This window comes from Anomaloglossus baeobatrachus, chromosome 5, assembly GCF_048569485.1.
Source record: "Anomaloglossus baeobatrachus isolate aAnoBae1 chromosome 5, aAnoBae1.hap1, whole genome shotgun sequence".
NCBI classification, from domain to species: Eukaryota; Metazoa; Chordata; class Amphibia; order Anura; family Aromobatidae; genus Anomaloglossus; species Anomaloglossus baeobatrachus.
The window spans coordinates 386,190,451-386,206,737 of NC_134357.1; the positions used below are offsets into that span (position 1 = coordinate 386,190,451).

Consider the following 16,287-nt stretch of genomic DNA (forward strand, 5'->3'; position numbering starts at 1 on the left):
GAATGACACTCGGCACACGCTCACAGTAGTGTCTGAGCTGAGTGATGTTAGCATATTGCATCAGATACTTTATGCTAGTGTGACACCGGCTTAAGTAGTGTTGAGGCACAGATATAGCTCTTAACATTCATCTCATCTTGCATATTTTCTCACTCATGCCTACTAATCTACATCCAAAACTGTCAGGGCATCCAAGGGCGCATATCCAGCTGAAATGCATTGCAGCACCGAGACACGTCGGGTCCCTGCACTGCAAACTGCTGTGGCGCAGGGTCAAAGGAGGCAGCAACCGGCTCTGGGGCTATCTGTGTATCCACTGCTTAAGAAAATGCATATTCAGTATCCCACCCACCTCTTTGTACTGAAGCCGGTGCGGCGAGGTGGGTGGTATTATGGGTGCGGGGAGCAGTGAATATACAGTACAGACCAAAATTTGGACACATCTTCTCATCTCTAGAACAATTGTTAAGAGGAGACTGTGCAGCAGGCCTTCATGGTAAAATAGCTGCTAGGAAACCACTGCTAAGGACAGACAACAAGCAGAAGAGACTTGTTTGGGCTAAAGAACACAAGGAATGGACATTAGACCAGTAGAAATCTGTGCTTTGGTCTGATGAGTCCAAATTTGAGATCTATGGATCCAACCACCGTGTCTTTGTAGAAAAGGTGAACGGATGGACTCTACATGCCTGGTTCCCACCCTGAAGCATGGAGGAGGAGGTGTGATGGTGTGTCGGTGCTTTGCTGGAGACACTGTTGGGGATTTATTCAAAATTGAAGGCATACAGAACAAGCATGCTACCACAGCATCTTGCAGCGGCATGCTATTCCATCCGGTTTGCGTTTTAGTTGGACCACCATTTATTTTTTAACAGGACAATGACCCCGAACACACCTCCAGGCTGTGTAAGGGCTATTTGACTAAGAAGGAGAGTGATGAGGTGCTACACCAGATGACCTGGCCTCCACAGTCACCAGACCTGAACCCAATCGAGATGGTTTGGGGTGAGCTGGACCGCAGAGTGAAGGCAAAAGGGCCAACAAGTGCGAAGCATCTCTGGGAACTCCTTCAAGACTGTTGGAAAACCATTTCCGGTGACTACCTCTTGAAGCTCCTCAAGAGAATGCCAAGAGTGTGCAAAGTAGTAATCAAAGCAAAAGGTGGCTACTTTGAAGAACCTAGAATATAAGACATATATTTTCAGTTGTTTCACAATTTTTTGTTATGTATTCCATTCCACATGTGTTAATTCATAGTTTTGATGCCTTCAATGTGAATCTTCAATTTTCAGAGTCCTGAAAATAAAGAACACTCTTTGAATGAGAAGGTGTGTCCAAACGTTTGGTCTGTACTGTACGTTTTCAATAGCAGCAGACCTGATCACCCAGCCGCTGGCTTCCTGCAGTGGCTGGGCGTTCATGTGCTGGTACCGTATTAAAGAGAATGATTAGTCACTGCGCTCCATGCCCATAATCCCGGGCATGGGGAGCAGTGAATATGCCAGAAGCTGATGCAGGTATAAGTGGGCGTTCCTGGCAGTGATGTCATGTGCTGCACCGCTTACATGCTCAAGTCAGTTGCCAACATCATAGGAGGACACTGGGGGAGCCGAAGGAAGGTGAGTATAATTTTGGTTTTTTTTTTGTTTTTTTTTTTTACTGTGTGCGGCGTGATGAGGATCATATGTACCAGGATGTGGCCATATAATACCAGAATGGGATCATGTAATACCAGGATGGGGGCCATGGAATGCCAGAATGGGGGACAAAGATACAAGCATGTGATGGGAAAGCAGGTTGCTGAGGAAAAGAAGCTCTTTCCCTCGGCACCCAGCTTTCCCATGCTCTGCTATACATCTTTCAGCATCCAGCTGTCCCATGCTCTGATATCACGGGAAAGCTGGGTGCTGAGGTAACGATGTATAGCAGAGCATGGGAAAGCAGTGTGCTGGAGGAAAAATATATAGCAGAGCATGAGAGAGCTGGGTGCTGAGGGAAAGATGTATAGCAGAGCATGAGAAAGCTGGGTGCTGAGGGAAAGATGTATAGCAGAGCATGAGAGAGCTGGGTGCTGAGGGAAAGATGTATAGCAGAGCATGAGAAAGCTGGGTGCTGAGGGAAAGATGTATAGCAGAGCATGAGAGAGCTGGGTGCTGAGGGAAAGATGTATAGCAGAGCATGGAAAAGCCAGATACTGAAGGAAAGATGTATAGCAGAACATAGGAAAGCTGGAGGGGGCACCCAGGTCCAAATTTTGCATCGGGGCCTATTGAACTGTAGTTATGCCACTGCTGGCCATACACATTAGGTAGCAGTTTTATCTCTGAACACTTCCTCTCCTTATACATGAACACCGTGGCTTATCTTATTTAAAAATAAAAGGTTGGGATGCTGAAATTCAACATGCCCAATTTTTTTGTTCTCCAACTTCATTTGACAGTGGTCCATAATACGAATTTGATTGTTGGCCAGTACCATCAAAATCAACAGGTTTTGGCATCATTAATCCTAATATACACTGTCTTGAAAAAGTATTCATACTTTGTGAACTTTTCCATATTTTTTCATATTACACCCACAAACTTGAATGTATTTTATTAGGATATACCAACACTAAGTAACAAGTATTTTTGAAGTGTAAAGGAAATGATACAATGATTTCTGAATATTTTTTAAAAACTGTAAATCTGAAAATTGTGACATTTTGTATTAAGCCCCCTGTAGTTTAACCTCATATAAAATCCTGAGTGACCAATTGCCTCCAGAAATCACCTAATTAGTAAATAGAGTCTACCAGTGTGTAATTTATTCTCAGTATAACTACAGCTGTTCTGTGAAGGCCTCAGAGGTTTATTTGAGAACATTAGGGAACAAATAACATCATGAAAACTGAGGAACAAACCTGACAGGTCAGGGATGAAGATGTCAGGAAGAGTAAAGCCAAGTTATGTTTATTAATATTTTTTTTTTTTTTTTTTTTAAATAACAATGGCCTAAGGTCTGAACATCTCATGGAGCACTGTTCAGTCCAAGATCCAAAAATGGAAAGAGTATGGCAAAACTGCAAACCTACTAAAACCTGGCCATCCATCTAAACTCACATGCCAAGAAAGGAGAGCACTAATTAGAGAAGCAGCCAAGAGGCCTAAGGTGACTCTGGAAGAGCTGCAGAGAGTCACCGCTCAGGTGGGAGAAGCTCTACACAGGACTACTATTAGTTGTATGCTACGTAAATATGGCCTGAGTGGAAAGTAGTAAGTCATTTTAGAAGGCAAGGCATAAGAAGTCTCGTTTGTAGTTTGTAAAAAGCCGTGTAGGGCCTACAGTTAGCATGTGGAAGAAAGTGCTCTGGTAAGATGAGACTAAAAGAGAACTTTTGGGGTTAAATTCAAAACGCTATGATTGATGGGAAATGAACACTGCTAATCACCCTGAAATCACCATTCCCACCGTCAGTCATGGTGGTGGCGTTATCATGCTGTGGGGAGGCTTTTCTTCAGCAGGGACAGAGAAGTTGGTCAGAGTTGATAAGCAGATGGATGGAACTAAATATAGGTCAAACTTGGAGGAAAACCTACAGTATTAGAGGCTGCAAGAGACTTAAGACTGGGCTTAGGTTCACCTTCCAGCAGGTCAACGACTGTAAACGTACTGCCAGAGCTACAATGGATGGTTTAGATCAAAGCATATTCATGTGTGTGAATGGCCCAGTAACAGTCCAGACCTAAATCCCATTGAAAATCTGGGGCAAGACTTGAAAATTACTTTTTCAAGGCACTGTATATGTCTGACTAACGAACTCTTGATGGTGCTTACTATTTTTTGGCACCGTATTGGCAATCTAATGGGCCATTAAGTTGCTGTCGGAGGTCCCCTAGTACACAGTTTTGGTAAGACCCTCTTGACCCATTCCCTTTCATTTTGGGGTCTCAGTGCTGTTTGATTTTTGAAGGTCTTCCTGGTTTGGGTGGGGTTGTTTTATGTTGTGGTGTTTAGGTTTGTGTGTGTGTCAGTAATACCTGTGTGTATATCGGGTAGGTTACAATTGAGTGTGGTTTGTTGCAGGCCTCTGTCATCTGCAGGCATCTTCTATAATTTACCAGTCTCCTGTGGTGCAGATAATGTGTGACTGTTGTGTATATCTGGCTTCGGCCGTGGTGTGTGCGTGGCCTGTGTAACCTCCAGTAATCTCCTGCTGCATGCTGCTTTCTTTCCCAATATATCCCCTCAGCGGCTGACACAGTGCTGTGCAGATCCTAATCATCTAATCTTTCTATGAATTTCTGAGCCACAGAGGCCGTCCCTGGCACAGACTGAGACACCACAGAGCCGAGTGACATACTGTCTGCCCCAGTCACAAACACGCCAGAGCTCTGAAATATGGAGTCTGAGCTCTATTCTAGTGCCTGGGCAACCCACGGACATGTGGTAAAAGACTATAGGCACCAATGTACATGAAATGAAAAAATAGGCAACCTTGAAAATAAACCGAGTTAACAACATCCAGAGTCTAAAGCAGCAAAGCGCCAATGTGTGTCCATGGTAACAGACATTAAATAAACCTTGTGTATTCTGATTCTGCAGTCAGGCTCTCCTAGATTTGTCCCGAATAGTGATAAGCAAACACTAAAATACTCGGGTACTCGAATATAGCACGTCAGACGTGGTTGACTTGAGTACCAAGTTTAATGGAGGTAATAGGCAACTGAAGCATTTTTCCGTAAGTCCCTAACAAAAGTGCTTGGGAGGCAGGAAAAATCACTGAAATGGATGGAATCCATGCTCAAATGGAATGGGAACAGCATGGGGAACATGCCTAGATGACTCTGACCCACAGGTTGCTTTAACTTGGCTAGTAGTTTCCAGCAGCAGACAGCTGGGGGCTGATATCATCAGGCTGGGAAAGCCCATGGTTATTTGACCCTTCCCAGCCTAAAAATACTTGCTCACAATCCCCCCAGAATTTGCACATCACAGTAGAGGTGGCAATTGTGGCACTTTGCCTTCTTCTTCCTGATTTCCCTCGTGCGGTGGCAATCTGGGTAATACTTTTTGAGGGGTTTATGTCAGCTAGCATCAAGTACAAGGGCTAAGTCATTAATAAAAACACAAAGGAAAAGATAGTTTACTTAACTAAAGACTCCCCCCACACTATCCCTCATTCACCAATTTATTATCAAAAATGTTCCACCAAAGTTTGTCGTAGTCAATGTTCTCCAAACACAGCTCTGGCGACAATAGCTATAAAATACAGCTGTTGACAGGCGCCGGGTAATGACAACTCTTATCAGCTTCGCTGGGTCTCGCTGAGCACAGCATTGAGCCTGCGGCTCTAATGAGAGTTGTCGTCACTGCCCATCGTCTGTGAATACTTGTATTTTACAGCTATTCACAGCCGCCGGAGCTCCGTTTGGAAAACCTGAACTACGGCAAACTTCATGGGAACATTTTTGATAATAAATTGGTGAAATAGTGTGAGGGAGTCACAACTTTATTCTTGACCTGTCTAGTTTGTTCCTTGGTTTTCATGATTCTGGTTGTTCCCTAATGTTCTCAAATAAACCTCTGAGGCCTTCACAGAACAGCTGTAGTTATACTGAGTCAATTGAGTCCACTTGTGTGTAATTTATTCTAATTATGTGACTTCTGGAGGCAATTGGTTTTTCAGGCTTTTATTTGGGTTATCAGACTTAGGGCTGAATACAAATGCACGTCACAATTTTCAGCTTTATATTTTAAAATATTTAGAAAACCGGGTATTATGTCCTTTACACTTCACAAATCCTTGCTCCTTTATGTTGCTATATCACATAAAGTCCTAATGATTATGGGTGTAACATGAAGAAGAAATGTGGAATAATTCACGAGCTATGAGTACTTTTTTCAAGGCATTGTAGCTGAAGAGGACTCCACCAGTTTCAGCATGATAAACTGGCCATACATACTGGCTGCAGAACTGAAGAAAGCCTTTTAGATTTTACTTTCTCATGTCCATTGTGGAAATATTATCATTCTAATTCTCCCTTCAATCAAGGGGGAGTTAGCCGATATTTGTCGCTGGAGGTTGTTAATTTTTATCCTCTATAAGGCTGGGCTCACATACCATTTGCCACTCGGAGGAATAATAGAGGAACAGCAAAATATTAAATTTTAAGAAAATATTCTCCAAAATTGTAATTTAGTCAGAAATACAATTACTTAGTAAAACGGACATGTCAGGAGATTTGGACGTGCCTCTTTAAAGCCTCATATTATAATATTCTCTGAGAAATGTACATTATTTTTGTGTTGTATGCTGTTATGTACAGTGAAATATCTTTTGCAAAAACCACACAAATTGAATTAAAGAGTTGAGATAGTCACATGAAAGAAGATACCTAATGTACAAGGATGGGAGAATGTTATCAAAGTACAGTCATACTAACAGCACAGAGCTGTATGACAATGAGTGTTGTCATAGTACAATTATACTGATGGCACAGAGCTGTATGACAATGAGTGTTGTCTTGGTACAATCATACTGACAGCACAGAGCTGTATGACAATGAGTGTTGTCATAGTACAATTATACTGATGGCACAGAGCTGTATGACGGTGAGTGATGTCCTAATGCATTCATACCGACGGCACAGAGCTTTGTGGCAATGAGTGTTGTCATAGTACAGTCAATCTGACATCCATGTGACGTTGAATGTCAGTGGTGGAACTTAAAGTCCCAAAGCTCAAATGGGGTCCCCAATTATTGAAACTCTTTAGTAGCATTGGTCTTTTTTTATGCAGTGGGGGGAATAAATAGTTGATTGCCGATTTTGCAAGTTTTCCCACCAACCAAGAATGAAGAGGTCTGTAATTATCGTAGGTACACTTCAACTGTGACAGACAGAATAGAAAAAAAATCCAGAAAATCAGTGTGATTTTTTTTAAAAAATAATTAATTTGCATTTTATTGCATGATGTGTATTTGATCACCTATCAACCAGCAAGAATTCTGGCTCTCACAGGCTTACTTTTTCTTTAAGAAGCCCTCCTACTCTGCACTCATTACATGTATTCATTGTACCTGTTTGAACTCATTACCTGTATAAGGCCCTGTGCGCACACTGCGTTTTTTTGCTGCGGTTTTGCCGTGGTTTTTGCTGCAGAAAAGGTGCGTTTTTTTGTTGATAATCTTTCTGCAGTCCTTCCCCAGCAAAATCTAAGAGAAATTAAAAATGCTGTGCGTCCGTGCTTATTACCGGCAGCTCCTTTAGCGATCGGATGAGAGTCTAATCCTGTCCCATCGCTGCAGGAGCTGCCGGTAATCAGCTGATGAAGACTCCTGACGGCAGGATCAGCTGATAAGTTAAGCCAGTCGGGCGCTAAAAATCCGGCAACACCGCGAGAATTACGATCAGCTGACGCGTCAGGTAACCGCATTAGGTGATCAGCGCCAGGTCCTGCAGGCATACGTACCCGGGGAGACTGCACACAGGCGGAGCAGGAGCGGCGGTACCAGGAGAGGAGCTGGGACCGGACATGGCACCGGAAGTCTGCTGACAGGTGAGTATGACATTTTTTTTCTACTGTTTACTTTTGTTTTCGCCGCTGCCTCCACCTCCCGCCCAGACATGGCGCCGCACTGGAGCTGACATGGCACCGGGCGGGTTGTGGAGGCAGCGGTGGCGGTACCGGGAGGATTCACACTTCTGTGTTTCCCAACAGAAGGAATCCTCTTCCTGTACACGTCACTATACTGCCCACCCCTTGCGTTTATAACTGCGTTCATAGCTGCGTTTTTAGTCATAGAAACGCAGCTATATGCGTTTTTGAACATCTCATTGAACTCAATGGGTGAAAAATGCAGGGAAAAACGCAGAAATAATTGACATGCTGCGTTTTTGTGGTCACCACAAAAACGCAGCTACAAAAAAACGCTGTGTTCAGACAGCAAAAATGAAAACTCATAGACATTGCTGGGAAGCAAAGTCACTGCATTTTCAGCGCAAAAACGCGGTAAAAAACGCCGCTAAAAACGCAGCAAAAATGCCTAGTGCGCACAAGGCCTTATAGTATAGCATCTGACTGCGTGTCTCTGTACACATAGAATCTGCCTATTATAACTCGCCCATATGAGGACTGTACAGTGTGCTGGCAGTGACACCAGTGTAGACATTGTACATACAGTCAGATGTGAGGCACAGGCGTGATGTAGGGGGGCTGCCCTGTGGGTATGTTCGGCTCCGAGCCAATATGATCTGCAGATTGTTACTGAAACAATGCCTTGCACAGAAGTGAGCAATGAAGGAGCGGAGCCAACCACTATGAATTCACCAAGACAATAGACAGTGCCAGGGGCTGTAGTAATGAAGGTGCTTTCCTGTGGTTGGGTGGGTGAAGAAGGCATTGATGGCCTCAGAGCCCAGGATCTGAGCTTGTGCATGCTGTTTCCTTGTAGGCCCAGCAGTCTTGTGTAATCCATCTATATAGCATGAAGCAGTTTATATGTATCGGATCCCAGGAAGCTCTGTATACACCACACCCCATGTAATGTGATAAATAGGACAGGTCGAGCTCTCCTTTCATAAATGCGCTGGATGTGAGGGTGTGATCACTGCTCATATTGTCTGAGACCTCCACATCTCGGGGGACAGGGCCGTATGGACAAGACTAGATAGCATTTCAGCTTTGAGTTTTAGGATGATTAAAATGCATACAAGACAGAGCGTCCATGTGTGGTGACATAATTCACAAGGGGTGTGGTGAAAGCCTGGAGTGGAGCTCTCCCCCTCCCTGCCCTCAATGTCTGTGCCAGTCGGGCATTGTTTGCAGCTGTGTCCTTTGGGCCCTCGCTCTTTCATTCCCCCTCCCATATAGATCAGCTGTATGTGGAATTGACTAATTTCCAGGATGTCTCTGTCTGTCACGACCCCAGCCCCCCCAATCATGTCATCATCCCAACAATATGTCCACAGGGTGGAGGTAAATCAGTTTGGAAAGGAGCTAATAACCCATAAAATAAAGAGGTGAACGTCCGATGATGCCAACACGACAGTGATTCCTACCGGTTTAGAGGTTATGTTCACTGTGTATATACAGATGAGATCCTGCGTAGTGTATGCAGATGTGGTCTCCTGTATTGTGTGTGTACGGAAAGGAATTAAAGGGGTGCAGGATTTAGAAAGTAGTTTGCTCTTTTATTCTTCTGAAAACTCTTACCCATGGGTGGAGTGAAAAGAGTTGAGCTGCAATACCAGACACAACCATTACCCTAAGTGGCACTGTTTAAAAAAAAAATAATAAAAATATATATATTATAATATGGCATGCTGATTTTAAATCCTGACTTGCTTTGTAATGACATTGATGCCGATAAACTCCTAGTTTTGGACAATAGGTTTTAAACCGGATTGGACTGGTGGCGTGGTGGTGGTTTTGGGCTCCTTTTAGTTCTATAAGTCAGCTAGGCTTAACCATAGCCACGTGAGAAGGGTGCTACGATGTTACGATTATGACCAGCCAGAATATCTGGAATAATTTTTTATTGATCCCACTAGCCAACATGTGAGACTGAACCATCAGTTGATACAGATTATTAGTAAATTAAAGGAACCTCGTGCCATTCGTATTTCACTTACAAATGAACAGCCAGATTCATCCGGTCGTGCCACACACCTGTATTATCGGCCGACCAGAGCCAAGAAACTATATTCAGGCATCTTTTGTGTGACATGTATTGGCCGCATAACCGACACTGGCCTAAAGGTACAAGACGATACGATAACGGCAGGTACGTCAAGACTTAGTGATGTTTCTATAGAAAATTGCTTTGACAGGGACATTAACAATTAAAGAAATTGCTACATTCGCGGGAGCGATGTAGTATTACAAGGATACTCTATTACTTGCTGATCCGTGGAAAGTCAACTGATTAGACCTCCACCGATCGCTAGAATTTTTTCCTGGACTGCGCCATCTTCTCTTACAGGTACTGCAGTTGAGTGCCATCTTGTTTAACGAGGCTGAGATGCATTTCTCTCTATGGTGTCTGGGTAGGGTTTCTTGCAGTCAGACCCCCATTAATCAGTAAGTGATGACATAATTAGACAATATGCAGTCACTTGGCCTGACCTCGTAAAGGGAATCCCGTCACCAGCTTTTGCCACCTAATCTGCGAGCTACATAATGAAGAGGCAGAGACTCTGTTTCCAGTGATGTGTCACTTACTGGGCTGCTTCTAGTTTTGTTAATTTCCTGCTGATAAAACAATGAATTTACCACTAGAGGACTAGTAAACCTGCCGCTATGTAGTCCTCCATGTTCATAAGTTCTGTATAATCCACTACCAATGACTAGCAGCTTTCTGCCTCTCCTTTCTTTCTTTTTCTTTTTCTTTCTTTCTCTTTCTTTCTTTTTCTTTTTTTCTTTCTTTCTTTCTTTCTTTCTTTCTCTCTTTCTTTCTCTCTTTCTTTCTCTCTTTCTCTTACTTTCTTTCTCTCCTCTCTTACTCTCCTCTCTTTCTCTTAGGCCCCTTTCACACGTCAGTGATTCTGGTACGTTTGTGCTTTTTTTTTAAACGTACCAGAATCACTGACATACGCGGACACATTATAATGAATGGGTCTGCTCACACGTCAGTGATTTTTCACTGCACGTGTCTCCGTGCAGCGTACCCGCGTGTGCGTGATTGCTGCACGGAGACATGTCCATTTTTTTCTGGCATCACTGATGTTGCATGGACCACGCAGTGGTGTGATCCGTGAAACACGTGCCAGAAAAAAACGTCCTTTTAAAATAAAAAACATTTTAACTCACCCAGCGTCCAGCGATGTCCTCTGCAGCCCGTTCTCCCTGCTCCTTCTGTGCCGGCTGATTACTGTCGCGCATATTCATGATGCACGACACAGCCGACCCGGAAGCAGCTGCTGCGGGGGTCACCGCCGGCCGGGTTCTGCGTCGCGGGAGTGATCAGCACCATGGACAGCGGGAGCGGGCGCAGGTGAGTGAATCTCTAAGTGCAATCACGGGCGACGGAGAACGGAGTCCGGATTGCACTTAAACAACCCACGTGTGCCGTGATTTTCGGCACACGCAGGGACATGTGCGTGTTTTACACGCCAGTGAAAAACGTCTGTGTTTTTCACTGACGTGTGAAACGGGCCTTACTTATTCTTTCTTTCTTATTCTCTTTCTTTAGCTCTTTCTCCCTCTTTCTCTTTCTTTCTTTCTCTTTCTCTCCTCTCCTCTCAGATGGGGTAGCAAAAACCTGGTGATAGATTCACTTTAACCACCCAGAATTGCTCTTCTGAATGGGGGTGTCGCTGAAGGAATTGTAGCCATGTGTAAAATAATAGTGACTAATAAGCAGTGGGGATCATGGTCCATACTTTGCCCACACTTTCTTGGTTTCAGCACAGGTCTGTCTTGTCTTATTTGTAAATTGCAGGTAGTACAGATATAAGGATTCTGTGTAACAGAAATTAAAAATGTGAATACCTGAAGGTGGGAACATCGTATCTGAATGTGTTGTCTCCTCATCTTGTTCTTGTGCTGTTTTGCAGGCCCCCTTAGCCCCACGAGATGGGCGTCGACTCAGCAGCTCCCCACCTCCTGAAGAGCCCTTTACATGGGTTGGACCCAGGACTTTGATTATTAGGAAGACCCGGCAAGGATTTGGCTTCACTCTACGCCATTTTATTGTATATCCACCCGAATCTGCAGTACATGCCTCACAACAGGTACAACCCAAACTAAAGTTACATGACATACTAGATCTATTAATAGGACTCATCCTGACAATAAGGGCCCTATTTCAACAGTTTTTCCCTTTTACATCTTTTTCCTGCAAAAATGACACTAATAATGGGAATGGTAATGTAGCACAGCTCTATTTCAGAAAATGGGACCGCCTTCAGTTTCTGTCACCCCTGAGGGTGTGGCAATTGTCGCTGTATAGAGCAAAAACATGAAGGGGCTGCTGGACTACAGACTCTGTCCAACAACAGTGTGTTGTTGTTTTTTTTTTTTTTTTTTGTTTGTTTTTTTTACTGCACTATTCTATGTCCTGTTGTGTATAAATATGTGACTATTCAGATTTTGTGTCACCATGCCTGATGAAGAGACCTGAGTAGTCTCGAAAGCTTGCAATTATTACCATCTTTTCAGTTAGCCATTAAAAGGTATCAACCACTGAGGACTTCAGTTCTTTTAAACAATTTTTTTATCTCTACTGGCTAACACGGTACAAAGATATATTTTACTTGTATCAACAATAGTGGAGGACCCAGAATGACCATAAAGTGATGGCTAGTGATGGGCTGACCCGGACTGTAATAGTCTGGATCCGTGGGAGTTCAAAAGAACCCAAGCACCAACCACGGGCCCAGAGTTCTCGCGGAACTCCGGGTAATGATGCAGATCCGGCCACTCTGGTAACTAAAAAATAAATAAAACAAAGAAAATTAAAGAAAAAAAAAAAACAGAAAATAAGAATAAAGCAAGCAGTTTATACTTACTGGTCTTTGCGCGGCTGTACACTGGTTCCGTGGCCGCTCATTATCTTCATGCATATGTACTGCTTCCCCCGCCCACCGGCAGGCCTCGCGCCTGGTTGCAGTCACACGCACCCCATTTTGTGTTGACAGCGTGTCTGACTGCTTTCAGTCACACACTCTGTCCTTGTCTAGATTGGTGTAGAAATAAATAAATAAAAAACTTGGCCTAGAGTCCCCCAATATTATGATACCCAGCCATGATAAAGCATACGGTTACAGGCTTCAGCCCCCAGCAGACCACGTTATCTTGGCTGTGTATCAAAATAAGAACCTGATGTGTTTTTTTTGTTTTTTTTTTTTAAATAATAATTTCTTTGTCGCTCCATTGGGAGACCCAGACAATTGGGTGTATAGCTTCTGCCTCCGGAGGCCACACAAAGTATTACACTTTAAAAAGTGTAACCCCTCCCCTCTGCCTATACACCCTCCCGTGGACCACGGGCTCCTCAGTTTTATGCTTTGTGTGGAAGGAGGCACACATCCACTCATGCATTCTCATAACTTAGTTGTCGGTTGGAAGAAAAGAGGACCCCCACGGGGTCCCCGGCATGCTCCCTTCTCACCCTACTATGTCGGCGGTGTTGTTAAGGTTTAGGTACCCATTGCGGGTACAAAGGCTGGAGCCACATGCCGTCTCCTTCACCATCCCTTAGCGGCTCTGGGAGAAGTGGGATCCTGAGCGGTCATCCATTTGCTGGGACCGTGCTCCATCCGCAGCCCCTGTGGGAACCTGCCGGTCCGGAGCCTCTTCAACCCCAGGGACCGGGCCCTGCTACTTAAAGGTACTCTGTGTCCCCATTGGGGACTGTACAGGGAGCGCACCTTCTTCCCGGAAGCCTCGGTAGTTGTAAAACTGAGGAGGCAGGTGGACTTCTGCGCCGACCGGGCCTGCTGGTCGGGCGCGGCCTCAAATTTAGTCCCCGGCTTCACCGCGGCCTAGTCGCGAAAATCCCGCCCCCGGGCCTGCCTGTCAGGGGTAAGGGCGGGATTACCGACATGATGTCGGATGTGACGGCTGGAGCATCCTGCATGTCTTCCTCCCCCATCACTGACCACTGTGGAGACCCCAGACGGTACCCATTGCGGGTACGGAGGCTGGAGCCACAGGCAGTCTCCTTCACCATCCCTTATGCGGCTGGGAGAAGTGGGATCCTGAGCGGTCATCCATTTGCTGGGACCGTGCTCCATCCGCAGCCCCTGGTGGAACCTGCCTGACCGGAGCCTCTTCAACCTCAGGGACCGGGCCCTGCTACTTAAAGGTACTCTGTGTCCCCATTGGGGACTGTACAGGGAGCGCACCTTCTTCCCGGAAGCCGCGGTAGTTGTAAAACTGAGGAGGCAGGTGGACTTCCGCGCCGACCGGGCCTGCTGGTCAGGCGCGGCCTCAAATTTAGTCCCCGGCTTCACCGCGGCCTAGTCGTGAAAATCCCGCCCCCGGGCCTGCCTGTCTGGGGTAAGGGCGGGATTGCCGACATGACGTCGGATGTGAGGGCTGGAACATCCTGCATGTCTTCCTCCCCCCTCACTGACCACTGTGGGGACCCAGACTCCTGCTCTTTGCTGGCGCCACTTCTCCCCTGAGAGCTCCGGCGGCCATTTTCTGGCATTCTGCCGGTGGGTGCTTCTCAGGGGAGCTCAGGGTGAACACAGCACCTGGTGCTGGTCCCCCTAGGGTGCCGGATACACATGTATATATTATATATTTTTCTGTTCGGACATTTACCTTCAGTGGTCACTCTCCTAGGAGACAACAGCATGTCGTCCCAAGGAGCTAAGCTACTCAGGCACAGGTTTTTTCTCGCGGTCTGTACCTCTTGTGGGGCTATGTTACCTGCGGGATCCACCTACCCTCACTGTGAGCAATGCTCAACTCCTGCCTCGCTTGCTCAGCCGGAGCCTCCGGCACTGGTGGGCCCCTCGGCTCATGTAGACCCCCCTGCTCCCCCTGAGCAGGCTGCAGGGACAGAGTCACCGGTGTTGGCCCTCAGCCATTTTCATATGAACAAATGGTCCTCTAAGCTCCTTGAGGCATTGCAGTCCAGACCGGACCTTTCACAGGCCCTGGCCCTGTTAGCTTGTCTCATCCAGGCCCCGCTTGGTTGGCGCCGCAGCGCGCTCCCAGGTTGAGCCCTAGGTCTCAGGCGGAGGACCCCTGCCCGGACCGCAGTCCAAGACTGGCTAAGCGGTCTCGCTGGGACTCTTCCCCGACTTCCTCACGCTGCTAGGGATCCCAGCTTGAGGACTCTCAGGAAGACGAGGAGGACGAGGGAGCTCAGGGCTCTGGCCCTGACTTCACCCTTAACCTTGATACTCCTGAGGGGGACGCCTTAGTAAATGATCTTATCTCGTCCATCAACCAGGTGCTGGATCGCTCTCCTCCGCCTTCTCCTGTAGAGGAGTCGGCTTCTCAGCAGGAGAAACACCAGTCTCTGTTCCCCAAACGTACACTCAATAAGTTTTTTGATCACTCTAACTTCAGGGATGCTGTCCAGAAACCCGAAGCTGTCCCGGACAAGCGCTGGGTTAAACGTCACACTGACACGCGTTACCCTTTTCCATCTGAAGTCGTTAAGGGTTGGGCTCATTCTCCCAAGATGGATCCTCCAGTCTCCAAATTGGCTGCTAGGTCCGTGGTGTCTGTTGCAAATGGCTCATCCCTGAAGGATGCCACTGACAGACAGACAGAGCTCTTGGTGAAGTCCATCTATGAGGCCACGGGCGCATCTTTCGCCCCGGCCTTTGCAGCCGTGTGGGCTCTCCAAGCAATCTCTGCTTGTCTGAAGGAGTTTAATGCTGTCACATGGAATTTTTCTCCGCATGTTCCGTCTTTGACTCTCGGGCATCAGCCTTTTCGTCCTACGCCATGAACGCCGTACTGGACTCCACTAGCCGCACGGCTGTAGCATATGCTAACTCCGTGGCAGTTCGCAGGGCCATGTGGCTGCGCGAATGGGAACCAGACTCGGCTTCAAAAAGGGTTATTAACTGGTTTGCCCTTTTCTGGCGACCGTTTATTTGGCGAACGATTGGATGATATTATTAAGGAATCCAAGGGAAAGGACTCCTCCTTACCCCAGTCCAAACCTAAGAGACCTCAGCAAAGAAAAATGTCCGATCGGGTTTCGGTCCTTTCGTCCCTCCGCCAAGCCACATTCTTCTTCGCCAACAGACCGGAGAAAGGCCAGAGGAACTCGTATGCGTGGCGGCCCACGTCACGACCCCAAAAGGCCGCAGAGGGCACTGCCTCCAAAACGGCTTCCTCATGACTCTCAGCCTCCCCTAGCCGCATCCTCGGTCGGTGGCAGGCTCTTCCGCTTTGGCGGCGCCTGGTGGCCACAAGTTCAAGACCGATGGGTGAGAGACATTCTGTCTCATGGTTACAGGATAGAGTTCATTTCTCGTCCTGCGGCTCGTTTCTTCAGAACCTCTGGGCCCCTTCTCAGGTGGCGTGTCAACAAAGCCTTGCCGTCGCTCTGGCGACTCTCCAGGGACAAACAGCTTTCTCTGCAGGCGGGGGTGCAATCACTTCTTCGGAGTCAGTCACACCCCTTAAGGCGCCTCATGCACTTCCTGGGGAAGATGGCTGCAGCTATGGAGGCAGTGCCGTTCGCGAACCAAGGCGGCACTCGCAGTCGTCAAGCCTTCCAGGAAGTCCGGCGGATTCTGCAGTGGGTGGAAACCACAGGCTCCACCATCCCCGCAGTTCACATCCCGGGCGTAGAAAACTGGGAAGCAGATTTTTTCAGTCGTCAGCGCA

At 46.6% G+C, this 16,287-nt stretch overlaps 1 protein-coding gene across 3 annotated transcripts in view; it reads left to right on the plus strand.

The window, feature by feature from the left end:
- Positions 1-16,287, plus strand: part of ARHGAP23 (Rho GTPase activating protein 23) — a 139,974-nt gene that overhangs the window by 54,330 nt on the left and 69,357 nt on the right. For all 3 annotated transcript variants that reach the window (XM_075350083.1, XM_075350084.1, XM_075350082.1), the window contains exon 2: positions 11,538-11,714. In XM_075350083.1, coding sequence (XP_075206198.1) covers positions 11,538-11,714 — 177 coding nt within the window. The remainder of the gene's footprint in view (positions 1-11,537; positions 11,715-16,287) is intronic.